The sequence below is a fragment of the Lytechinus variegatus genome, chromosome 17 (assembly GCF_018143015.1).
Source record: "Lytechinus variegatus isolate NC3 chromosome 17, Lvar_3.0, whole genome shotgun sequence".
NCBI classification, from domain to species: Eukaryota; Metazoa; Echinodermata; class Echinoidea; order Temnopleuroida; family Toxopneustidae; genus Lytechinus; species Lytechinus variegatus.
The window spans coordinates 8,745,319-8,771,691 of NC_054756.1; the positions used below are offsets into that span (position 1 = coordinate 8,745,319).

The following is a 26,373-nucleotide window of genomic DNA, read 5'->3' on the forward strand; positions in this document are numbered from 1 at the left end:
CAAACTCTTTATCTATGATGTATTCTTTAAAAATCTGTAATATATGCCCTCCTATAGAAAGAAATCATGATCTACGAATAGATGTGATAAAAGAGGCAATTTAAGTGAAATATGGACTGAAGTAATGGGGAGAGTTGTTCACAAGTGAAATCACACATCTTTGTCGCATTATTCTCATTATTTGTCTGATTTTTCTCAAACTTTCGCTGATCTGTTTCTTTGATTTTTTTTTCTGTTTTCACACAAGCCATCTTGTTCCAAAGGTTTTATTCTCCTTTACATGTAAGCCTTGCATTTTCAGGATCAAGTTTCTCCTTTAAAATAAGTGTATTTCTTCTCAAATTACTTCAAGATTACAAGAACAACAATGATCACTATTGCAGCTACTACACCCAATATACAGAAGATACAGAACATTGTCCGTCTTGCCTTTTTCTGAAAAAATAAATGTGAGAAATCATGGAAAACTATGCAATAATCTTTTACAAAATTTTGGCATTGCAAATACACACACCGAATATCAACTGTTGGTGTAGAAAATGGGACGATAATGAATGCACATAATAAATACACTGTACCATGGAATGCATGACTTAAAAATTCAACATGTAGACAAAGAATGTTTCTCTAAGAAAACACAACATCACATCAGAATGCAGTTTGCAGGTCACAGACGATGAGGACAACATATATGTAGCTTTGTTGCAATTAATTACAAATTTCTATTGCAATTCCATAATTGAAAGATCAATTTTACAGCTCTCATGAATTGGTATGTGTTCCTTGTTGCAAGAAGTAGATCACAAATTGTTTGCAACTTTTTGCAATACAAACAAATGATTTGGGGATGCCAAATACATGTAGATTTGCAAGTGATCATAAGTTTTCTTGCAACGGCCCAGGGCCCCTTTTTACAAAGAGTTGTGATTGATCCAATCAACCACAACTATGGACAGTGGCGGACCGTGACCCGGAGGAGACAATTGATTGGAGGGGCACAGCATTGTTCGTGAACAATGCTGTGCCCCTCCAATGCTTTGTGTATTCTAAATCACAGTCCGCCACTGACTATGGATCATCACCATGTTAATTAATAATGGATGGTAAAGTTACCATGATAGTAACTTTTAAGCTATTGGAACCTACACTACTAGTTATCAATCGTCTTTTATGGTGTACCGGCGATAATTCTTCATTTGAATTTTAGTGTATGTGTATAACAAAGCAGAACTCAAATCGGTAGGCAACACTTGTTATTTAACTTTTATGTAACTTGATATGTGCTCATCATGGTCAGGACCCCTAGACATGAAGTTAAGCAATTGATCATGAAGCTGATTCCTATGATTGTGTGATGATTCTGATTGTGTATGATCAATGGCAAAACAATCCAAATCAATTGCTAAGCCTTTTTGCATCTTCAGTGGGCCCTGGTAAAAACTTGCAATATTCTTTGAATAATCTGAAGTTCATATCGAGTTAGACCTACAGAAATTTGCCGCAATGCGGAGGCAGCATCAGTACGCCCATATAAGAATGATAAGTGATACTCGACTTTACAGTGATACATGAAAACATTGGACACATCCAATCATCTAAGACTGAAATACAGGATGAGAGCAAGGACGATGGCACAGATTGCAAGGATCATGAATATACAACACATCTTCTTTCGGGCCTTTTTCTGTGGAGAGAGGGAGACAAACAGATGCGTAAACATGAAATGAAAGTATGCGACAAAACATTAAGCAGGACACATGTGATGTTTACAAATGTAGGCGTGGTTTGTACAAGCTCGAGCGCACAGAAGGAATTATCACTTGGCTTAACCCTAGCTAAACTGGGCTATTTCGAACCAGAATATACGGGGGAGGGGGGGGGTCAATATGACCCCCCCCCTCAGATCTCGGCCACTGATTGCACAATCGCCTCAAAAATTTGCACGTGCATAGAACCGGATGTAAACTACGAGAATTTATAGTAAAATTTTCAAAAATTAATTATGTTTTTTATTAATCAATTATGAAATGAAAATATGCAACAAAACTTGAAGCAAGACACATGTGATGTTCAGGTGTGGTTTGTACAAGCTCAGGCACACAGAAGGAATTATCACCTGGCTTACAGGAGGCCAGTAGCTTGCAGGAGTGCTTGATTTTCAATTACCGCATGTGTGTGGCTAGCAACGAAGGGTGGTAGGTCAAGTGTGCACTGCACAAGATGTACAGTGTGCTTAAATTTTGAGACCCTTCTACCTAACCTTGAGAGTGATTTGTAAGCGTAAATCCTTTTATCATTACACCAATGAAATAATGAAATCAAAATTTTTTCATGAATTCAACGCTTCCAACCTTTCTAGCTAAGACAAAATAACAACAATGAGCTCCTTTTGTGTAGCTTAATCCATCAGAACAGTGTCTCTAAGTATGTGCTTTACAGATCCAGAGGCCCATTTCATAAAGGACTTGCAACTGTTGTATATGTAACTTTGCCATTCTGGCAACTACCAAGGAAACATTGATTTTGATTGGCTGCTGAGCACTGTTACCACGGTAGTTGCCATAATGGCAAAAGTTACAACAGTTGCAAGTCCAACGGGCCCCAGATCCTGAATTGTCTACACACAATGTATGCACTTTCTTCATTCCCTGGGGAGCATACCAACACATTTCCAAACTAATTTGTGAGACATAGTAAATAGGCTTTTTGCATAGTATCGGGTACCCTTTATCTTCCTGGGCGAAGAGTAACAGAGCGTGCATTAATGCCTTGCCAAATGGTGTAACAGTAAATTGTGAATTGGATAATTATATAGATATTAAGACTCAGAATCAGAAAAATTCGTAAGTATCGACTCCCATACTTTTCAAGGTCTGAAATTTGAATAAATTGGCCTAAATGCTGACACAACTATCACACAAACCTAACCTTCTCCAATTCAACTGATGGTACAGTGTATGTCATTCGAATAGTGTAAAAGCTTCAGTTGATCTAAGAGGGGGGGCGTCACAACAAATCAAGTATGACTTCCAGTAACGAGCAATCTTAATGATTAATACACAGTAGCGCATGTCCTCTATAGCATGATGAGACCAATGCGATGATGCTTTTTACACTGCACACAATTGGGAATTTAAGTGCAATTTTAACCTGTTGACTTCTGGAATCAGTTATTCTCTGTACAAAACCTATGGGAATTGCAAGCATTCAGTAGTCAACAGGTTAAGTCACACTTATCTTTTTGTGAAACAGCCCCAAGGAGTTGGTTTTTGCATGTCTGACTGTAGCTAGCATTGGAATTGCACTATCAAAACGAATGGATGTGGACATGTCAAACAAACAGATGCAAATGAGGTAGAAAACAAGACCCTGTTGCATAAAAATTAGCATTATGGTAACTTTTCCATCCAATGGTAACTTGCATGGAATCCTTGATTTTGATTGGCTGTTGATCAGCATTACCATGGTAGTTCCCATTGGATGGCAAAGTAACCATAACAGTAAATCTTATGCAATTGGGCCCTGGGGTCCGTTGCAGAAAGAGTTGCGTTTAAACGCAAGTCAAACAATCAATCGCAAGTCCAAACTTGCGCATGATTTTAAGAGTTGCTTTTGATTGCAACTCTTTCTGCAACGAGCCCCAGATGAAATATGATTGTTTACCTGGTACTTGCTGGCTGTGGCTAGTTGTTTCGTTCCTTCTTCTACATTATCTCCCGCCCTATCTACGTTGGCTTCAATGGAATCTGAAAAAGGAAAGAGAGAGAACGTACTCACTCAGCATTCAACACAATGAGGGAAAAAAATTACATGGGGGCTCGCTGGGATTTCACCCCCAAAATGCCCAAAAGAGCCCTAGAAAAGAAAAGGTCCTGGAAAACTCCCCATTGACAGAAATGTTAAAAAAAGATTATTCAATGTTCCTGACTGAAAGGAGTAGGTTGTGAAAAGTAAAACTCCAAAATGATAAGTATATTTTTACCTGAACCGAATACATTAAATTCTGTCTTTTTTGTGTACCTCTACCATCTACATGTTTTTTTTTATTTTGCAATTTGAAAATAAAAGGGGTGCAGATGTCAAATTTCTTAGATTTAGCTTTATTAATGTATGTTCCATGGGCATTTTACAAATTTTTCAGGATTTTGAAAATTTGATTTAGCAAATTTGAAAACAGAAAAGGTGCAAATGACACTAGTTCGTGTGAAACAAGGATGGGCGTTGCTTACCGATCATCTCCCCTTGCTCTGACACCATCATACTCAGGTCCTTGAATATCTCATTCACATCTAACATCGTTGCCTAGGAAATAACAAGATAACGACGATTAAACACATGAAAGAGAAAGAAGGGAAAAAACCAGCTTTTTTTCTATTAGTTTCAACTCGTTTTCTAAATCAAGAAAGATTTGGTGCTCTAACATCCGACGCTGGAGTCAGATGTATGTTCACATTAAAGTGAATACATCATTCTTCTTCATTTTGAGTGGTGTTTTGAACAATACACCAATACCCCCTCCACGAGTACCTGAGATTCTAGGAAAACATATGAGTAACCAGGGTCTGGTAACACAAAGGATAGCGATTGATCGTACGCTTGGTTTTTATGATTGATTGTAAATAGTAGTCAATAGAATCAATTGTAGAAAATTGTTCTATGATCATTGCTAAGCTTTCTGTTATGGGGCCCAAGTGGAGTATAGGGGAAGGCGGGGTAAGTTGTGACAGTTTTTACATTTTGCGTGTTAGAATTGATATGATTAATAATCTTGTCGAAATAAGTACCTTGCTTTGAAATTTCATTCTTCTGAAATATTTTCCACCTATACATAAATTTCTACCCCAACACTGAAAGTCATCGTGACCTTTGAAAAAACCTATGTCAAATGGCTCAACTTGCCCCATATATGGGGTAAGTTTGAGCCACCTTCTGGGGTAAGTTGAGCCACAAAAACTATGTACAAAATGTATGGGGGAGAACCAGCATATCAATTTTTTGTTTTAAGTCTTTTCACTTGCTAATTCTCTATAAATACTAACATCCTGTAAAAGGAAAAGAGCAGTCATGTAAATTTGCTCCTTTCAGCCTGCATTTCAATCGATTTTTATGGTTTGTTTGTTTTTTAAGATACATTACCATAGGAATTACCATGGCTCAACTTGCCCCATGCTTTTTGGCTCAACTTACCCCAGTCCGAACTTAGTGCGATAATTTTGTATCCACACATTTATTATGCATCCATCATATAAAAGACTATGACAAGAATGAAGATCCATACCTGGACTAATAATGTTGTTATCATGTCTTTATTATATTTAAAGACGTGTGTGTTTATAAAGCACTTATCTATTTCACACTCTTTTATACTTTTTTGGCTGAAATTCACATTTTTCCCTCTAAAAAACTACTTTTTGTTTCAAAGTTGAAAACAATGTGGTGGGGTTAGGGGTTATGCTATGGGTCATCAATACATGACACCACCACAATGTCTGACTCATTCATTATTGGCCTGCGGCTGGTGGCTCAACTTGCCCCTATGCTCAACTTACCCCGCCTTCCCCTACTCCTCAATCACTACATGGGTGCATTGTGGTCTAGGGGTTCTGACTCTTGTCTTTCAAACAGAGGGTCATGGGTTCGAATCTTAGCCATGGCGTGTTTTCCATCAGCAAGAAATGGCAATAATCCAAAAATAACATGGGATTTTATATAGCATCAGTAATCCCCCTTGTAAGGTACTCAATAAAGGCACTCCTATATTACCCCAGCTAAGCTACATGTAGTCTCCCAATATTGGTGCTCGGGGCTTTTTGAGGAATCACTTCCAGCCGGTACCCATTCATACCTTGCCTGGGTTGAGTGCAGCACAATGTGGGTAAATTTCTTGCTGAAGGAAAACCCACCGCGGCTCGGAATCGAAGTCACGTCCCTGAGAGACCACGACACCCCCACACATATAGGCTAATTGGGTCAGGTCGCGCATCCAGCACTGGCTGACGCGGCTCGACCAGATATGCTGTTCACTTGGGTCCATGAGGTAGGAGAGAAATTTGCCCGCATATTTCTATTGGGAATTTAGACCGTTAGGGGTGCATTCATGCCATCTGGTTCTAGCACCGTGCGCTGCCTGCGCCTGTGTGTGATGTCGACCCTGAAGTTAGACAGTTGGCCCGTTTGCTGCAACCGATAGATGGCACAACATATTGTGAATCCACCGAATTAGTGTGTAGGTAAAGAGATCGTAGATGATCTAGGATTAGGATTATGGAGGTGCCATGGCCGAGTGGTCTAAGGCGTCTGCCTATACATGGAAAGTCCGGCATTCGATCCTCGGCCATGGTACCTATGCCCGTGAGCAAGGCATTTAATCTGCAATGCTCTTTTATCCTGCTTTCAAATAAATGGAAATGCTATATGCATTATTGTAAACTAGGTTTGCACTTGTTTTAAAAAAAAATGGTCTAGGATGAGATGAAATGGAAAGAAGACAAAACGGGTGTGGACCAATCAGCAAATTTACCCCTTCACCATACCTCAATTTGTCTGATCTGTTCTTCTCTCTCCTGTATCAACGTGAGATCGTAGTCAATGGCCGCATCTTGCTGCTGCATCTGGATCTGCATCTGTCTCTTCCGTTCCTCCTCCTCTGCCGATAAAAGCGGCGCCTTTTGATCGTAGTCCTGCCCCTGCTCTCCAAACCCCATTGTCTATATGTGCAACAAAATAAGGGTAAGGCAATTTATAGATTATTTTTCATATACATCTCAATAAAAATGATTTTTATGTATGACAACAGTTCTTTTGTATCAATGGACGAGATTCATCCAAGTAGAGCTGAAGAAAAATGATTTTCTATATCGAGTGCAGAGGAAATTCCCCCAAAGCCTTGGAAATAAAATCAAACAAAGAGAAGAAATTAACAAACTGGAGTGTATAAAAAGACTTTAATTTAAATTCAAGAGTAATTTTGAGCAAACAATAAATTCTACCATTCATGAAGGAAGAAAATGGCTTGCCATACGTATATTGACCAGTTCGTAATTACCTCAAGGGAAATTTTGGTCGATGACTATTAATTCATTTCATTATGAGCAAATTTCAAAGCAAGATATTATGTAAGCATGCCTTGCAGGGCAAGATGCAGAAATTGCGTAGACCAAGTGACTGGAATAGCACATCAATGAACACTCTATGAAGTTATTAATTTTGTTGAATTTCTACTTTGAATGCACCAGCATGTACCTGGCCAATTGTTAAATACTAGTCGCTAGTGGACATATTTTTTTGTGTGTGTGGATCTAAGGAAAAAAAGAATTCAAAAGAATATTATATGAATAATCAAGACTTCAAAGTTAGTGCTTATCTCATTGAACATTAAACCACCATGTCACTTTAGTACAAATTTTTTTTTTTCTGATCATGCGCAGAATGGAACTCAGAAGTGGCTTATTGGCATATGCTAACTAAAACATCTAGGTGTAACAGCCCCTTTAAATACAATGAACATGCCACATAATACATACTCCTTGGCTCTGGCTCTGCGGTCGAACACTCGGACTTGACCTCATCTTGTTGGCCACTCTCTGTTGATAGAAAAGGGAACAAAAAGAGATGAGGTTTAATCACACAAACAAATCCAATAGAGACACTTAAATTGCAGTCCATCTTTGGTTGATAAAATATTACTTACAGCTTCACAATAGGAGATACATGTTACTGTGATGTACAACGGTGTTGGGATATTGACTGTAATTCCAACGTGCTAGCAAGGATTTCAGCTTTCAGCTAAAAGCTGAAAATTCGTTAGACCGAACTAAATCATGGAAGTCCTGGATCAGCTAAAAGCTGAAAATTCATTAGACCGAACTAAATCATGGAAGTCCTGGATCCCGTAACACAAAGGTTATCAATTATTCCTACGCTTGATTTTTACGATTGATTGTACATGGTAGTCAATGGAATCAATCGTAGAAAAGTATGCTACGATCACTGGTATTGTGTTACAGGCCTTATTCAGCTTAAAAAAGGCACATCATATAAAGCTTTAGAAAGATATATAACTTTGTCAAAATTGATCAATAATAACCAGCTCAAGTATTGATTGAATGTAGAAAAAATTCAGTGAGCGGTTATCTTATCCTTTATTCAACTTTATAAATTTAAATCAAAAAGGAAAATGATATCTATAGAATATAATATACTAAAAAAATAGAGAATTTTCTTTCAGATAATGTCAATTTCTTAATTTTCACATTTTGAAGACCAAATTTCTATATCAGCTATTTACAGAGAAACTTTCCTGGTGACGAATTGTTGGTTTGGGGGTGGCATGTCACTACTACTACTACTACTACTATTACTACTACTACTACTAATAATAATAATAATAATAATAATGATAATAATAATAATCACAATAATAATAATAATAATAATAGATAATAGTATACAATTAATGCACATTTATGAGTGTGTTATGACGATGCAGCACACTCGAGGGTATTTACAATTATGCGAAAGCAAGAGGCGCTTGCGCCGAGTGCTTTTGCATAATATTGTGAATGCCCGAGAGTTGCTCGCATCGTCACTAACATCACGAATCTTAAAATGTGCATTAATTGTTTTATAAAACGGGTCGGCAAAATGATTTTTTTTTCATGGAAATCTTGTTCAAAACTTCAAATCCCTCCAACTTGTGTACGATCGCACAGACAAAGAGATCACAAGACTGTCAATTATGACATCACAGGCGTATCTACTATGCGCGCCTAAGTAAGCGCGTCAAAATCCTAGCCAGCCTCTTTTACTGAACGCGTATCAGTTTTTACGTGCTATTGGAACTAATGCTGCACAAAAAAATGCACAAAGCTGCACAAAAAATGCACAGTGCTGCACGAAAAATGTACGGCTGGAAGGTTGCGCATAATTAAAGCATGAACACGTGACTTGAATACGCACTCACCATTGGCTACATCCTTGAACCCGTTTTATAATAATAATAAATAATAATAATTATAATAATAATATAATAATAGTAATAGCATGTTCTTACCTTTTGTACACTGCCATATCTCTGCACTGTGTCATGAAAATCATTGGCTATCCTTTCAAACTGAATTCTCTTTTGCTGTTATGAAGTTAAAAAAAAGGAGATTGTTACATTAGTTTTATTCCTACATTTAGGTGCAAAATAATAAAATTTGTTATGCACCTTGGAGAAAAAACCAGAATCTTATACTGATCAAGGCCCCATAAGTGGTTTATCATGGGAATGACTTTTTTGATATTTTCTGATTTTACAATAAAACAAAGAGCTTTTTTAATTCATGTAATGTAGACTTGGTTTAACTTGGAAGCATCGTGGTGTAGCGGTTCTGACTCTCGTCTTGTAATCAGAATCCCACCATGGCCTAGCGTCCTTTGGCAAGGCGTTAATCCACACTTTGCCACTCTCCATCCAGGTGTTAAATGGGTACCCATAGGATGTGAAAGCCTAAATAGTATGCTAGCAATTGAGTCTTGGAACTCTTGTTGGAATGCTCCTCAGGGAGTGGAGAAGGTGCATACATTGTATGCGGGCATGCAATGATCAGATGACCGGGGTAATATGTCTGTAAAGCGCTTAGAGACGTCGTTCCGATGTATTAAGCGCTATATATATACATGTAAATGCGGAATATCATTATTATCAACTGTAAACTTTACTTCTTCATAGTCTTTTTGATTCCCCCCCCCCTGAAAAAAAAAAGAAAATAAAGAGCAACAAGTTCAGCAATAACAAAAACATGGAATTACACTATATTGTATATATGAGATTATTATGGCTCTATCCATTGAACTCTCATTGCCCCTTGGTCATCAGACAATATACATGATAATAACGGTTGAGAATTAGGTCAACTATTGGTTTGGATTTCAATCACTTCCTAGCCAGACTGATTGAAAGTGCCTCCAACAGTATCCTACGCAATACCACTACAACAGCAATTAAAGGCTTGGTCCCAGTGCACTTATGGATTGCAGAGAGGATGTAAAACGGAAAAGAATCTTGCCATCCATTGGAGAACGTTATGTATCCGTTGTGTACTCTTCGCATACATGTTTCATACGCTCTACATGTATATCCATTGAGAATCCGTCCACAGTGATTTCATCATTCGCCAATTTTGTCTATTGTCTGGAGCGGATGAAAACGAATGGAGCCACCCTGAAATTTTGCTTGTCCGCTCTATGGTTATGAATATGTTTTGTGTCTGTTGGCAAGTGGGACCAGGCCTTGAAGTACAGTGTAGTAAACTCTTGAGGCTATCCAGAGTTAATTTCTGATTTGGGAAGCCGATGGTTCTCTTGTCCTTCAGTACATTTACGATCAACATTTTCAAATTCCCAGTTTCTTTCAAATGAAGTTTGTGACTAAAAAGGAAATGGTCAGAGCTATCAAGTCTCACGCATTATGCGTGAAACTCAAGCATTTTGGACTCTTATTCATCCCTTCAAATCTCTGTCTCACGCAACTATCACAGCCTATCCCCATATACATTGTACACATTGTCTGTGATCTCACTCAGATTCACAGAAAATCTCACGCATAGCCGGTCTTTGAACTTGGCATCTCTGAATGGTCCTTCACTACTAATTTAATGACCATTCTTCAGATTCTACATAATGCAAATGCATGTACATGTATTCAATATTTACACTATGCATGCCCATGTACATTACAAATAAATGGATAAAGGGTAACATGACATTTGCTCCTGTCTTAATTTCTGTCTTAAAGGTAAATGCTAGTTTTGGTAACGATATCAAAATGAGTTCATACAGAATCCAATGAAATGACCACCAAAGTGTATGTTTGTATAAAACGCATGTGCCAAAGGATTCTGGAAGAAATTGTGTAATTGCTGAGAAATCAGCAAATAAGCACAGGATTCAGGTAGAGCGTCGGGCCCGACGCTCTAAGCAATAATTATACATTGTCCCACATGCGCTTATCTGTGTTGGGGATCTTCGGTGTGAACATATTTCAGCGTAGATTTCAAGATTCACAAAGTTCAGTTAATGTGACTGTACCAGATCTAGATCCTGGATGATATACTGACAATTAAGCCTTGTTTTACAGACTTTCTCATGAAATCAGTGTTTACTGCAACTACTGGAATTTCTCTTTAATATCTGTCAGTAACATCATACATGAGTAGAAATAATAATGAAGTGGATAATCCACTTACAAGCACTGTGCACTAGTTTATCTTTAAAATTACAAATTCTAAATTTACAACAAATAATGTCATTGTGTGAACATTCTGGCAGGGAAAGAATTACACAGGACTCAGGGTGATTTCGCCCTCAAAATGAGAAAAAGAGCCCTGGGACCTCAAAGGCCCTGCAAATCCCCATTCATTATGCAATGTTAACCTTACCCGATGTTGCAAAATTTAGGTAGTAAGTTATGAAAAGAGGGCCCCCCCCAAAAAAAAAAAAAATTGTCTGCATTCTAGTGAATTCATTGTACAGCCAAAGAAAAGATATGTATTACAGTAACCCCCAAATATGAAAAGAATTCTGTCATTACCTTTTCCAATGTTCTGGATGTGTGACCAAGTTGTGACATACATTGTTTGGTTTGAGCGATAGAAGCATTTGTTTGAGTTAACATTTGCTGGCTATAATGAAAAAGAAAGAAAAATGTATTAAAAATGCTACATGTTCATATTGCATAGATTGGCTAAAAATCCACAGAACATGTATCAACTTTGTCCTATTTAAAGAGTGATTTTAAAAGGTGCAGGTACAATATATTATTATGTAGTGTACTATGGAGCTACATACTATGTATGTACATACATGTACATGTTAGGAAAAACTAAACATGTACAATACATGTACAAGTACAATCGGTGTGTTGGCTCAGTTGGGAGAGTGTCTGTCTCAAAACCGGGGGTCGGGAGTCAAACTCCAGCCACCTCCGACCAAAAGACATTAAAAGATGGGAGTTGCTGTGCCCTGTTTGGCAGTCCACAATTAAAGGGATAGAGCCTCGTCGATCTGGCGCCAATGATAGCAGATGTGAGATGCTACAGTAATGTGCTGGGGGCTGTTTCACAAAGAGCCATCAAGTGTGATGAAGAGTCATGCTTTAACGTCAATAGGCATGTGTTGTTTTACACATGATTTGATTGATGGATACGCCACAGTGCACGTCCTGTGCGCATGATCTGACCAATGCACTGATGACTTGCATACTGCACGCAACTGAAATTAAAGCGAAAAGTTTCCTAAACCACACCCCCTGGTCTCTGTTTCCACCTAGAGGGGAAATTTCATTTTACATTAACAACCATACATTACAGAAAATCACAAAATTAAAAAAGAAAGAAGAAATTGTTCCATATACATATAAAAATGAAAAAAATATAACAAAATTGAAATACATGTACAGTACAATGGTAAATAATATGACTGGAGCTAGAAAAAGCAGAGCTTATCGAGTCTAGCCCCAGCAGAAAAAAGAGAATTCGAGAAAATTAGCTGTTTTTTTTTAAATTTTTAAAATCTTACTGTAAAAATTCAATCAACAAAATAAAGTTTTATCCTTGGCAGATCCACGTGGGGGTAGGGGGGAGGGGCACAAGAGGCGCACTGCCCAATAACATATTTAATACTGCAAAATCTTCGAAATTGGAAAATTGTCATCTGCTCCACTTATACTTGAAAATCGTCGATCAACTACTGTTCATTTGAACTTTTGAGAGAATCTCACCTAGAGTAGATATTCATTAAAATACCGTCTGAGTATAACAAAGAATACAAAATACCACTATGCAGAAACAAACTAAAAATAGACAAAATTAAGAATACAATAGTTGTATTCACCTGTTTCATTATCCCCTGCCACTTTTTTTTTATCCCAAGTACAAACCATAAACAGAACACAGTGCACTTAGAAACACCAGTAATAAGCACCTTATTATTATTGTCAGCAGATGGCAGGATGTCCAATGATCTTATGAAAATGACAAAAGCACGACATCACTGTTCTAAACATTTTTTAGTGTTGGGTGGCTCGAGTCAGAGATTAGCCATGCACACTAAGTGAGCAAAGTTGTGTGAAATTGACAAAATCCCCCCTTTTTTAGCCATTTCATGCAATAGATCTGAATAGACAAAATGTACATTTTTTGAGCCATTATCAAAAGGGCAACAAAACAGAGCTATACAAGTACACATTGTACAAATACAAAATGGCAAGTTGAACACTGTTTTAGAGTTTTATTAAACACCAACCAGAATATTTTTAGTGGAGGATCCAAGATTTTGCAATTTTAAAATGATGGGGGCACAAATAAATTTGAAAACAGAAGGGGAGTAGAATTCTCTTTATAGATTTAGCTACATGTACATTTAACAGTGCAGTATCAATGGGCAGATCTCTGGTGGGGCGTGCATCACTCGTGCCCCCTGCCTGCATCCGCCACTTCAGAAAAAGGTGTTGTCTTGCAATTTGTTCATGCATAATTTGTCATCAATTTTCAACATTACAATATCAAACTTTAGTCCAGCTTGAATAGATGGTTTTAATTTCATTTTTTTGGCAGGAATACCAGCAGCTATGAATTATGCATAGATTTTAATATAGGAAACCTTGAGAGATTCCACTAAGGTCACTTTAAAAGGAAGAAGATAACATACGCATACTGTACCTACATGTATGTTACACATGTGTCATATATATATTAAGAGGTTGGGGTATGTAAGGATTCCATGAAGGGGAGGGTCAGAATAATCCCACCATCTTACAATTACTCAAAAAAGGACAAAATTGCTTTAAAAATATTATTTAAAAAAAAAGGGCAACATTCCATGAAGGGGAGGGGGGGCACAATAATCCCAACATTCTACAATTACTCCAAAAAAGGACAAAATTACTTGTAAAAATATGAGCAATCTAAACAAATTCATCATGTAAAAAAAAAGAAGGGCAACATTCCATGAAGGGGGGTGGGGGCACAACAATCGCACCATTTTACAATTACTCCAAAAAAGGACAAAATTGCTTTTAAAAATATGAGCAATCTAAACAAATTCATCATGTAAAAAAAAGAAGGGCAACATTCCATGAAGTGGAGGGGGGCACAATAATCCCACCATTTTACAATTACTCCAAAAAAGGACATAAAAATCTGAGCAATCTAAACAAATTCATCATGTAAAAATAAAAGAAGGGCAACATTCCATGAAGGGGAGGGGGCACTATAATCCCATCATTTTACAATTAATCCAAAAAAGGACAAAATTGCTTTTAAAAATATGAGCAATCTAAACAAATTCGTCATGTAAAAAAAAAGAAGGGCAACATTCCATGAAGGGGGGGGGGGCACAATAATCCCACCATTTTACAATTACTCCAAAAAAGGACAAAAATGCTTTAAGAAGTATGAGCTCATTCAGGGCTGGGAGGGGTGCACAATTAATGCCAAATTTTGTAAGGATTTTATTAGGATCATTGGCCAATGTTTAAAAAAAATATGAAAGAAATTCAAAAATATCAAGAAAAGTAAAATCAAGGAAAAATTCACTTCAAAATATTGTTACATAACAGTCCAGATTGAGACCCCGCAGTAAAGGGAGCTCTGAATAATACTGACTTCCATATACTGTACAATGTCATGTATTTACACGTACTGTATGAAACACAATTATAGTTCATTATATAAAAAGACCTGTGCATATATCTGGTTTGTTTTCAATACTTACATTTTAGCTCTGAGTGGATTGCTATCACTCTGTGTACCAATCTGCCTGATAGCTTTTTCCAGTGACGATACTGTATTAAAGAAGAAATAATAAACATTAAGAGTCTATATGCAAGGTCTATTATTTGAATATATCTGATTCTTCAAGCTACGTACCTAAAAAATATCTTGCCTTATAAGAGTACATGATTATTAACAATGGGAATGCCTCTGGCCGTCTCACCTGCATCACGCGATTCAACATAGCAGCAGTGCTGACTTTGAAAACTACTATAACTCGCACAAGATGTTCAGTGATACAGTGTACTTGGTTACTCTCATTTCCACATTTTATGAAATAGACCAATACACTTACAGAGATAGGATAGTAATTCAACAAATACCCCCAATGTGGCCAAAATTCATTGACCTAACATGACCTTTGACCTTGATCATGTGACCTGAAACTTGCAAAGGATATTCAGTGATACTTGATTACTCTTATGTCCAAGTTTCAAAAGTCAGATCGATAAAATTGCAAAGTTATGATGGTAATTCAACAGATACACCCATTATGGCCAAAGTTCATTGACCTTTGACCTTGGTCATGAGACCCAAAATGCGCACAGGATGTTCAATGATACTTGATTACTCTTATGTCCAAGTTTTATGAACTAGACCAACATACTTTCAAAGTTATGATGGTAATTCAACAAATACCCCCAATTCGGCCAAAGTTCATTGACCCTAAATGACCTTTGACCTTGATCATGTGACATGAAACTCATGCAGGATGTTTGGTGATACTTGATTAACCTTATGTCCAAGTTTTTGAACTAGGTCCATATATCTTATAAGTTATGACATTTCAAAAACTTAACCTCAGGTTAAGATTTTGATGTTGACTCCCCCAACATGGTCTAAGTTCATTGACCCTAAATGACCTTTGACCTTGGTCATGTGACATGAAACTCTAATAGGATGTTCAGTACTACTTGATTAACCTTATGGCCAAGTTTCATGAACTAGGTCCATATACTTTCTAAGTTATGATGTCATTTCAAAAACTTAACCTCAGGTTAAGATTTGATGTTGACGCCGCCGCCTCCGTCGGAAAAGCGGCGCCTAAAGTCTCACTCTGCTATGCAGGTGAGACAAAAATAGTGTTTACAATGTACTCAAATATTTCTATTTTACTTTCTTTTTTAAAAAGAAGACATCAAAATAGTACAGGTCTGTACATTTACGGTTGTAATAAAAATTCGAACCATTTTTTGCTTTGAAATGTACTATTTTCTATCAAGTACATTGTAGGCTATTTTGATGCAAATCATTGTAGTTTGGCCAATGTGCAATACTGCATGCTTTAATGGGGAAAGAATCCTTGGTAATAAAATAAAATTGTAAAGGGGGGGGGGGGGGGGGTAAACAAAAAACAACAACAATAGAATGGGGAAAGTTATAAGAAATTGGACAAGGAAAATTAAATGTATGTTTTTTTTTAAAGATGAGACAATAAATTTTAAATTGGCAACTCGATGAAAAGATTGTGGCAAGTGGTTGACAGTTCTCCCATTGTCATGTAATTATAATCAGGAATGGTTTCCTCCTCTTAAGCCCAGGTTGTTCCCTCGGGGCCATAATAAACTCATAGCATTGATGAATTGATGAATCGTTACACATGCACATCCTTTAATATGAAACAGAATAACATACTGGCCTGGATTCATAAAAGAAGTTTTTACCCCCCCCCCCCCCCGTTTAAACACCCTCCTGTTTTTTTTTTAGACCATGGTTTGAAGCTCCTTTGGACTTAGACCCCCTGTGAGAGTCACAAACGATGGTTTCTTTTGTAAACTAAGGTCTAAATTTAAACTGCAATCTAAATTTAAGGGGCTTCAACCATGACTGGTTTTATAAACTTCTATTATAAATTTGGGCTGCTGAGTATAACTATATTAAAAATAAGATTTTAATTATTGTTGTGTACATGTTTTGAAGTGAATTGAAGAGTTGTTCTTCTACCGTACCTTAGGGTACCGTACATAAAATTTAAATATAGGGTTTACTGCTTTTAACAACTTTGTAAAAATTCATAACTTTCTTGTATTTCGTCCAAATTTTTTCAAATTTCACCTATCGTGGATTGGTCCATGCACCTATCTTCTCCTCTAAAGTTTCCTTTTTATTTTTTTTCTAAAATAACTTTCCTCTGTGTTGGATCCCCCTTTAATAAATATGAAATCTCGCACACCTCTAATGTTGTGTGCTTCATTCATTCTTGATTTATTTATTTTATTATATTTTCTTTTTTGGGGGGTGGCACAGTTAAAGCTTATTCTAATACTGTATAACAAAAAAAATGAATGGCTTGGTTTTGAAAATCATAAATGAATTGGCAAAGATGGGCAGCTTTTACAAACTGTCACAAATTATACCTACACGTATGTAACTGTTTTGTTTGTTTGTTTTAAATTAAGTGAGTTCTGAGGATGAGAGAATATGAATTAATCCAGTTAATTCCATCTGTTATTGAATTACTGAAACCGAAACCATTCCACATGAAAGCCAGATTTTACACAATGACTGCACAGTATACATGTATGTACATGTATGTGTGTATTGTCTGTGCAGCTGAAGTACACTCACTGTACTGATACAAAGTTTCATAGTTTTACATTCAATTTCAATTTATTTACCATCTTTAAAAAATAAGGGTACATAAAAATATCAATATTGTTTAAAAATGGAGGGATACCCTTAATAAGCATAGTGCTTGTAAGCAGGGTCCCAACATAAACATTTGAGGTAAACATTATGATACAGACTAAATTCTACTTTACAGGACAATTCCACACCAACAAAAAGTTGATTTGAATAAAAGAGAAATATCCAACAAGCATAACACTGAAAATTTCATCAAATTCGGATGTGAAGTAAAAAAAGTTATGACATTTTAAAGTTTCTCTTAAAGAGAAATTCCAGTAGTTGCAGTAAACACTGATTTCATGAGAAAGTCTGTAAAACAAGGCTTAATTGTCAGCATATCATCGAGGATCTAGATCTGGTACAGTTACATTAACTGAACTTTGTGAAATCTTGAAATCTACGCTGAAAAATGTTCACACCGAAGATCCCAACACAGATAAGCGCACGTGGGACAATGTATAATTATTGCTTAGAGCGTCGGGCCCGACGCTCTACCTGAATCCTGTGCTTATTTGCTGATTTCTCAGCAATTACACAATTTCTTCCAGAATCCTTTGGCACATGCGTTTTATTTTTTTTAATACAAACAGACACTTTGGTGGTCATTTCATTGGATTCTGTACGAACTCATTTTGAAATCGTTACCAAAACTAGCTTTTACCTTTAATTTCACAAAACAGTTATATGTACATCCTGGTCTGTATGCAAATGAGGAGACTGATGACGTCATCCACTCACTATTTCTTTTGTATCTTATCATATGAAATACCCGGTATTCTAATTTTCTCCTCATTGCAAAGTGAAACGATTAATTCCTCACTGAACATGTGGAATTATCATTATTTAATACTATACAGTGCGTCCCAGAAAAAACGAAACCGAGATTCAGCGATCATTTATCATTACTTAATCATAAATAAAATAGACAAATGACCTACCATTTTAAAGCTTAGAATCTCCTCTTTCATCTGAAATTACTTAGATTATTTCTCATTCACGCATGAGTGAGCAAAAACAATTTGAAAAAAGGATATCAAAAACTCATTTGGCGGGGGGTATCTGGGTTTCAAAAAGGATACCACATTTTTGAAAAGTTCAATATCTCCTCTTTAATTTGATATCTAAATTACAGAAAATGGTCAAGAAATAACAAGGTCCTGGTCATTTGAAATAAGGCTTGAATTTCAATAATTTCATAAAATGAAGAGGTTCTCCAGGCTGGCTTTGAAACTCAGTGAACACTCCGTTTTGTTGACGATCAGCCATGCATTAAATCTTTTGTTCACCATGCCAAAGCTTCTGTGGGAAACCGGTGAAAACACGTTTATATCATGGAATTATGGAAATACAAGCCTTATTTCAAATGACCAGAACATTTTTATTTCATGACCATTTTCTGTAATTGAGGTACCAAATTAAAGAGCAGATATTGAACTTTTCAGAAATGTGGTTTTCTTTTTCAAACCCAGATACCCCTCGCCAAATGAGTTTTTGGTATCCTTTCTTCAAATTGTTTTTGCTCACTCATGCGTGAATAAGAATTAAGCTAAGTAATATCAGATGAAAGAGGAGATTCTAAGCTTTAAATTGGTATGTCATTTGTCTATTCTTTTTATGATTAAGTTATGATAAATGATCGCTAAATCTCGGTTTCGTTTATTCTGGGACGCACTGTATATGGTTCAATCAAATTGGTCCTTATTGTCAAATTAAAAAAAATGAATTATTGTATAATTCAAACAATAAAAAATGAAATAAATAGTGAGTGAGGGACATCATCGACTATCTCATTTGCATGTCACTCAGTTGTGCATATCACTGTTTTGTAAATAATAATCGAAACTTCAAAATGTTTTTTCTTTTCTTATTTTACATCCGATTTTGATGAAATTTTCAGTGTTGTGCTAGTTTTATTTTTCTCTATTTATTCAAATCAACATTTTTCTGGGGTGGACTTGACCTTTAAGTAGTCTTCCAGAATAAATTCTACTTCAAGACTAATTTACAGAACTTTACAACCAAAGCAGGATGTAAAGAAGAAAGTTTAAAATTTTTAAAATATCCAAGACATGGCTTGAATCCTCTGTACATTGATTTGATCAAGAGCTTCCCAATTACAATTAAATGTAAATTTATAATTCAGACTGCTAAAATAGAACATTTACATTACATCACTGACTCACTCATCTGTCTTGTGACAATGAAACAAACATTTCAACATGTCATACCTGTTCTATTTTATTTCAAATCCAATTTTTATGGAATTTCATACATTTTGTTTGTGTGATTTGTGCCTACAAATGATTTTTTTTACGGTTGGCTTGTTCTTTTCAGAGTTACATCAAGAAGAAATGAACATTCCTACATGTATGATGGATCAAGTAAAATCAAACAAGCATGAAAATATTATAACAGATGAAGAAAAAAGGATGACAGTAGGTATGGTATTTCATTACACGCTTTACATATAGTTTGCATTATTTAGGTGTTACATATTTTTTTTATTAATGTACAAACTCATAAACTAATGAGTGAGTTGATGATGTATCTTCTCAATTTTCTATCGTAGCTCAATGATTGTAAAATTCGAATTTTATAGAAAACCTCAAAAATCTAAAACATGATTGTCTTCTAATTAAATGAGTTAGATATTTGTTACTTTAATAATAAAAACAATTATTTGTTACATGTGTAATCATGGACCTACTATGTAGGCCAAGGGTGAAATTAAGAAAAAGATATGGTTTCAGGAAAAGAAAGAATATTACACATGTAAGCTCACTCGATATATTGTCGCACGCACCACGAACCGTCCTCTCTGCGCAGATACAGTGCGCTATCGCGCCTCGCGATTTCACCACGAACCGTCCTCTCTGTTACGATGCCCACTGTGGCGTAAATAATTCACTTCAAGAAAATGTAAAGATACGGGATGAAACTTTGGAACCTGAACTATCGAACAAAGACATCGGTAAATAATTTGCTCTCCTTGTAGGTGCACTTATTGCTGGTTTAAAAAAAAACTTTTTTTAATGCGTTCTCTGCAAAACTAACTTTCGCATCGAAGTGCGCAGAGAGGACGGTTCGTGGTGCGTGCGTCGATATATTATATATACATTTTTTTCTTCTTCTTTTCAAGAAAATTGGGAATGATAAAAAAATTCATTTTTTTCAGGAAAAATGGAATTGATAACTTTTTTTCATTTTTTCAGGAAAAATGGGAATGATACCATTTTTTCAGGAAAAGTGGGAATGATAACATTTTTTCAGGAAAAGTGGAATTGATAAACATTTTTTTATTTTTTTCAAGAAAAGTGGAATTGATAACACTTTTTTTCATTTTTTCAGCAAAGTGGTAGTGATACCATTTTTTCATTTCTTCAGGATAAGTGGGAATACTCAATACATATACATTGTAATTCATGATTTTTTTCAAATCATATCATTTTTCAATCTAGAGTATAAGACCTTAAAAACTACATTTACTAATACATGCAATTCATGCACATGCACAAGGTTGATTAGAACAACTGAACCAGGATTAAAGATTCATTGAGCATTTTAGTGCCATACTTACTATTGCTATTTATTTTGAATATACTACTGCTGCATGTATTCATGAGTGATGTAAAGTCCCCAGGAACTGCAATGGAAAAAAGGATCAACATCACACTTTAGAAATAAAAAAATACTACCTTCTCAGATAAAAACAGCTTTTATCAAGTACAGACAGTACATGCCCCAAAACGCGACTTACGCATCTAAAGACTCACAGAATGAGTTCCTGAGTGCGGCATACAGTGTAGACCTTGAAAAAAAAGAGTTGACCAATAAGACCAACAATAGTGAAATGTAACAGCATCATCACTGATGAGGCTAGAAATACCAGTAAGGCAGAGCAGATGTCCTTTTCTATTTCAATCTCAGATAGATTTCTTGCCTTCATAGATGTGCATGATCTTTGTGCTGAAGCCTTGCAAAAAATCTCTCTGAGGCTCTATAGTCAAGTGGATTGGACCTATTGCATTGCTCAGTGACAGTGTGTCACCACCCAAATTGCAGGCCTGTGTGAAGTCAGCGTCAAAGCTGGTGTTGGAGGCCAATGACATATTTTTGAAATTCAGGTATATCACCCTTTTCCCTGACACATATATCCTTTTCTCTAATCTTAATTTTCTTTTTTTTTCTCAGTAGCAAAACTTTTTTTTTTTGGGGGGGGACATGCCCTGGGTCCCCCAACTGTATGCCCATCATCATCATCATCACCTTCACCAACATCACCTTCACCATCATCATTGTCATATCACTTTTCATCATCATTATCATCATCATCATCAACATCATCATCACCATCATCATCACCATAATCATCATCATCACCACCACCACCACAAATCAACATCACCATCATCATCATCACCACCACCACCACAAATCAACATCATCATCACCACCACCACCACCACAAATCATCATCACCATCATCATCATCACCACCACCACCACCACAAATCATCACCATCATCATCACCACCACCACCACCACAAATCATCATCACCATCATCATCATCACCACCACAAATCACCATCATCATCATACATGTAATCATCATTCTCCTTACCATCATCACCTCAGCAGCAGCACCATCCTAACCATGACCCCTCACTTACCTTGGTCTGTTCTTCCTCCAATGGATCCATATCCAAACTCCCCTCGACCCTCCATCTTTGGTGATTAAATACGACTAACCAAAGATCTGTTTTTGAATAGAAAGTATCAAATATATTCTATTACATTGGGTTATTTCAACTAGCCTCAGAGATATGGGAGAGTAAAAATAATTCGCCCATGCAAGGTTATAAATAATTACTATTTATAATTAATGGGATAGTGAAAAAAATGGTAATCTATCTTTGATGATTAATTTCAACTGACCAAAGATCTGTTTTTGAATAGAAAGTATAAAATATATTCTATTACATTGGGTTATTTTAAATAGCCTCAAAGATTTGGGAGAGTAAAACTGAATCACTCACGCAAGGTTATAAAAAATTACAATTTATGAATAATGGGATAGTAAAGAAAATGGTAATCTATAATAATGAAACACAATGAATAAAGAAATAATGGTGCACTCTAAAAAATATTCATAACTAATGAAGTAAACATTTTCATTGTTTACCAAATAATTATTATTTACAAATAATGGAAAACTCAACAAATTATTTATAAGAAATGTGTGCTGTCACCATTTATGAATAATTATTGTTTACAAATAAAAGAAAACACTTATTCATAAATAGTGGGAAACCAAATCAAAATTATTTATGAATAAAGAAGTACATGACAGTGTATGCATTGTCACTACTTATATATAATTGGGAATAAGATATCATTATTTAAATTTACAAATAATGGAAAAGCGAATTGCAATTACTTTTAAATAATGAAGTATGTAGTTTACAAATAATGAAAAACAAAAAACATTATTTAAATGAAAAACAAAAGAATCATTATTTATAAATAATAAACTGTTGAACTCTTATCATTATAACCAAGTATGACTTGGGATTATACAAAAAATGTAAAATATTTAATTATACAATAGTAATTATTTACAAATAAAATGTAAATAATTGTTATTATGTAATAACTAACAATTATATAACAAATAATTGTTCTATAATTTTGGTGTAAACGGGGCCTCATACTGTAAAGTGTCTAAGGTGACATTGCAATGGGCTGGATTTTTGCTTCTTGATTTTGATACCAAATTTAGCTTCAAAATCCAACATAATCTGTAAATTTTAAATTGCTATCACTATTTTGATTTACTGTGTAGAGATTAATAAAATCACGACCATTTACGTGATTATTAATAAAAAAGATGGATTTCCTAGGGAAATCATCTGTGTTTACATGTGTCTCTTTATATATGGGCGGCGTTTCAAGACTCCAATGATGAAGAAGTATATGTCAAAGTTTTTTAAAAAGACATCATCATGGAGTCCTCAAGACTAGCGCTTATCTTCGGTTAGAAGTTGATTTTCATTTGGGCGTAAAATTCCAGAGGATTGGCAAAATTTAATAGGATTTTTTTCTGATGATCAGACGACAATTGGACAGTATTGACAGCGTGAAATAATGTATTGAAAACTGGAAATAAATTGTGCATTGCATTATTATTAAAAGATATGCAGGGACTTTCCCTGATCGCAGCAATCAAGTTTACTGTACATGACCACATCTGGTCGAAAGAGGGCCAGGCCCAGAGATCGGGCGGTGTATGTGAATGTCCGAGACAGGATGAGTAAACCGTCCCGGGTGCTCATAAAAAAACGCAACTTAGAGAAAGTTAACTGTGTGACAGCAATTTTGACAGGTGGTGGCCATAAAATGCTCTCATTGAATGTCCATTTGAATGTCATTAGTTTCGGATGGTGACGTTAAAGGTCGGTCCCAGACGTAAATAATCATTTCTGATTGGTACACGTCTGACAAAACTTAAACACACATACATTTGTAAAAGACTCCATGGTTTAAGTCACCAGTCCATTCACTGCCATTTATTTTTTCAGCGCTGGTGACTTCTTTCAAGTTTCATTGAAAATTAACTTAAGTTTAACAACAAGTGCAAACACACCGACACATGAGAAGAGAGGTGACTAATTTCAAGAAAAGGCAGAGCTTGTTGTCTACTCATATAACTACTCCTATAACTGCATGTGCTGATACACAACAACATGAATGTACAGATCTAACTGGCACTGCGCTGCCGCCGCTGTCAGCAAGTCAGTGCCGCGCCAGTGTCGCTGCCTGGCCCGCCTGCCCGACGGCCTAGCTCAGCTCACAGCAGCTGTTCCGATCGGACGAGATTTTCGCGCACACCGCTCCCGTGGCACTGCACTGCACATAGCACAGTGCAGTAGGGCCTACGGCAATTTATAACGCCTACCGGTAACGTAAGTGTAACTACATGTAGCTGCACCCAGTCACAGAAGTCGCAAGTCTCACATCATTTTTCTTAATGATTAATGAACATCACTCAGTGCATCTCTTACCCTTCCCAATCTGCTAAAGAACACTCAATTGACCACTTGTTTTCAGAAAATATCACTTCTCTTCTAAAATAGTTTCAGTGCGAGCGAGCAGAAATTCAGCTGTCATTACCCCGTGACCTAATCGGGCGAGATCACATGACAAAATAGATTGGTCATGTGACATTAACGATCAATGACCCATCAAGGGGTCATTGCTATGGTTTCGGAGACGGATTTCTTAAGCTTTTCAGTTGATATCAATACGCGTATTCGTTCGGGGGGGGGGTGAAAGAGATGCAATCCGCAAGTTACATGGAGACAAACACAAGCTAGAGCCTAGAGTCAACTTTTTTTTCTGCATTTCGAAAAATCTTGAAATAGATGTTTCTATATCTGAAGCAATCTTTCTGCTGATATGTGGTAGCCTAGCTGTCTCAGGGGGGGGGGGGCAAATTTTTTGAGGACAAATTTGACTATAAAAAAGGTTTTCAACCACAAATTAAGGATATTTCGTACCCGAAAAAATTTAAATTTGTTATTCCCAGTCCTATATATAGCCCGATCCGATATAGGGCAATACGGTGCTCGAATTGAACACCCTCACCCCCCCCCCCCCTTCACACAGTCACAAGCCTGATGAATCTTGTTCACAACTAACGCTATAAAGGCTAATCTTGAACTTCACGTGTGCAGCTAAAATTACAATTCAGAGCATTCTAGCGACCCCCTTGAAATCTGAACCTTTTTTTTTCTATACTAAAATGAAAATCAAAAGCAAAGACAAATTAACCCCCGGTCCTTTCTGTTATTGCTCATTAAAGAGTTTAAAAATTCACTCTTGAGGAAAAGAATAAAAGTGAAGTAAATTGCATTTCATTAAAAATCACTCAAACTCCATTTTCCTGGTATAGGTAATGAGGAAGAAATTGTGGTCGATCTGTAATTTATATTGAAATGTCTTATACCCTAAAGCGTGCTTTTCTTTATTTTTTTCTGACAGCGCGGAACCAAATCATGATATTGCATAATGATATATGAAATTGAAATTAGGCCCCTATGAAAGGGATCCACCCTACCTTAAGTCCATAGGCCCGGCCTTATATACTAAGCCTGTAAAAACAATTGTCAATTATAACTGTTAATATTTGAAAGTCCGCTCAGGCTTGAGCGTCTGAAAAAAAGTGGAGATGATCACAAAAGAAATTAGAATTACAAAATTTAGAGGGTAGGCGTCTCTTATAATAATAATAATAATAATGATAATAATAATAATAATAATAATAATAGCTGTATTAAGCGCCTTTCGGCCTGAGGATACAAAGCGCTGCTATTATTACCCCGGCTTTCGCTCGAGCTACCATCACCGGCGCTCAGTGCATGGAAGGATGATCCTGCCGGGTACCCATTCACCTCACCTGGGTCGAGTGCAGCCGACAGTGCGGATAAATTTCTTGCTGAAGGAAAACACGCCATGGTTATAGGATTCGATCCTATATGACCCTCTGTTTGAAAGGCAAGAGTCAGAACCAATAGACCAAGACGTGCCTGCATATTATGTGTTGAACCACGAAAAACCGAAAATGGTCCTCAAAATCGCTTATATTCTCATAGGTCGACAGACCCCTGTGATCCCCCCCCCCCGCCCCAAAAAAGAAGGTCGCGTGCAAGTTCGGGCTCGCAAGCTTTGATTTTTTGTGAAAATAAAGCTATTAACATAATACTGAAAACTCTTGGTTTTTGAACAAGTATACATATAGTGACCATAAACAAAAACGAGAAGAAAAAAAGAAGAGAAAAGGTTTCTTTTTTACTATAGGGCCTACTGGATTACCGGGTAAATCAATTGTCAAAATATATATATCAAACAATTAGATTAATGTGTGTATT

General features: G+C 36.3%; 1 protein-coding gene across 2 annotated transcripts; it reads right to left on the minus strand.

Annotated features, from left to right (window-relative positions):
* Nucleotides 1-209: 209 nt before the first annotated feature.
* Nucleotides 210-24,629, minus strand: LOC121430995 (syntaxin-12-like). 2 transcript variants are annotated; one of them, XM_041628446.1, is made up of 11 exons: nt 24,508-24,629; nt 22,117-22,202; nt 21,022-21,087; nt 14,758-14,827; nt 11,576-11,666; nt 9,053-9,127; nt 7,524-7,583; nt 6,534-6,707; nt 4,230-4,302; nt 3,664-3,746; nt 210-435 (listed from the first exon to the last, which is right to left on the minus strand). In XM_041628446.1, the coding sequence occupies exons 2-11, from the start codon at nt 22,169-22,171 to the stop codon at nt 343-345; spliced, it is 840 nt and encodes a 279-aa protein (XP_041484380.1). In that variant the 5' UTR covers nt 22,172-22,202; nt 24,508-24,629; the 3' UTR covers nt 210-342. The 2 variants fall into 2 exon arrangements, with proteins under 2 accessions (XP_041484380.1, XP_041484381.1); XM_041628447.1 differs by lacking the exon at nt 210-435 and adding an exon at nt 1,232-1,684.
* Nucleotides 24,630-26,373: the final 1,744 nt, after the last annotated feature.

Coding starts and splice junctions, on each gene's coding strand:
- LOC121430995 (XM_041628446.1), bottom strand. CDS start 22,171: ATGGAGGGTCGAGGGGAGTTTGGATATGGATCCATTGGAGGAAGAACA. Junction 14,828..21,021: donor ATTCAAAATAAATAGCAATA/GTAAGTATGGCA, acceptor TCTTTAATACAG/TATCGTCACTGGAAAAAGCT. Junction 4,303..6,533: donor AACAGATCAGACAAATTGAG/GTATGGTGAAGG, acceptor GTTATTTCCTAG/GCAACGATGTTAGATGTGAA.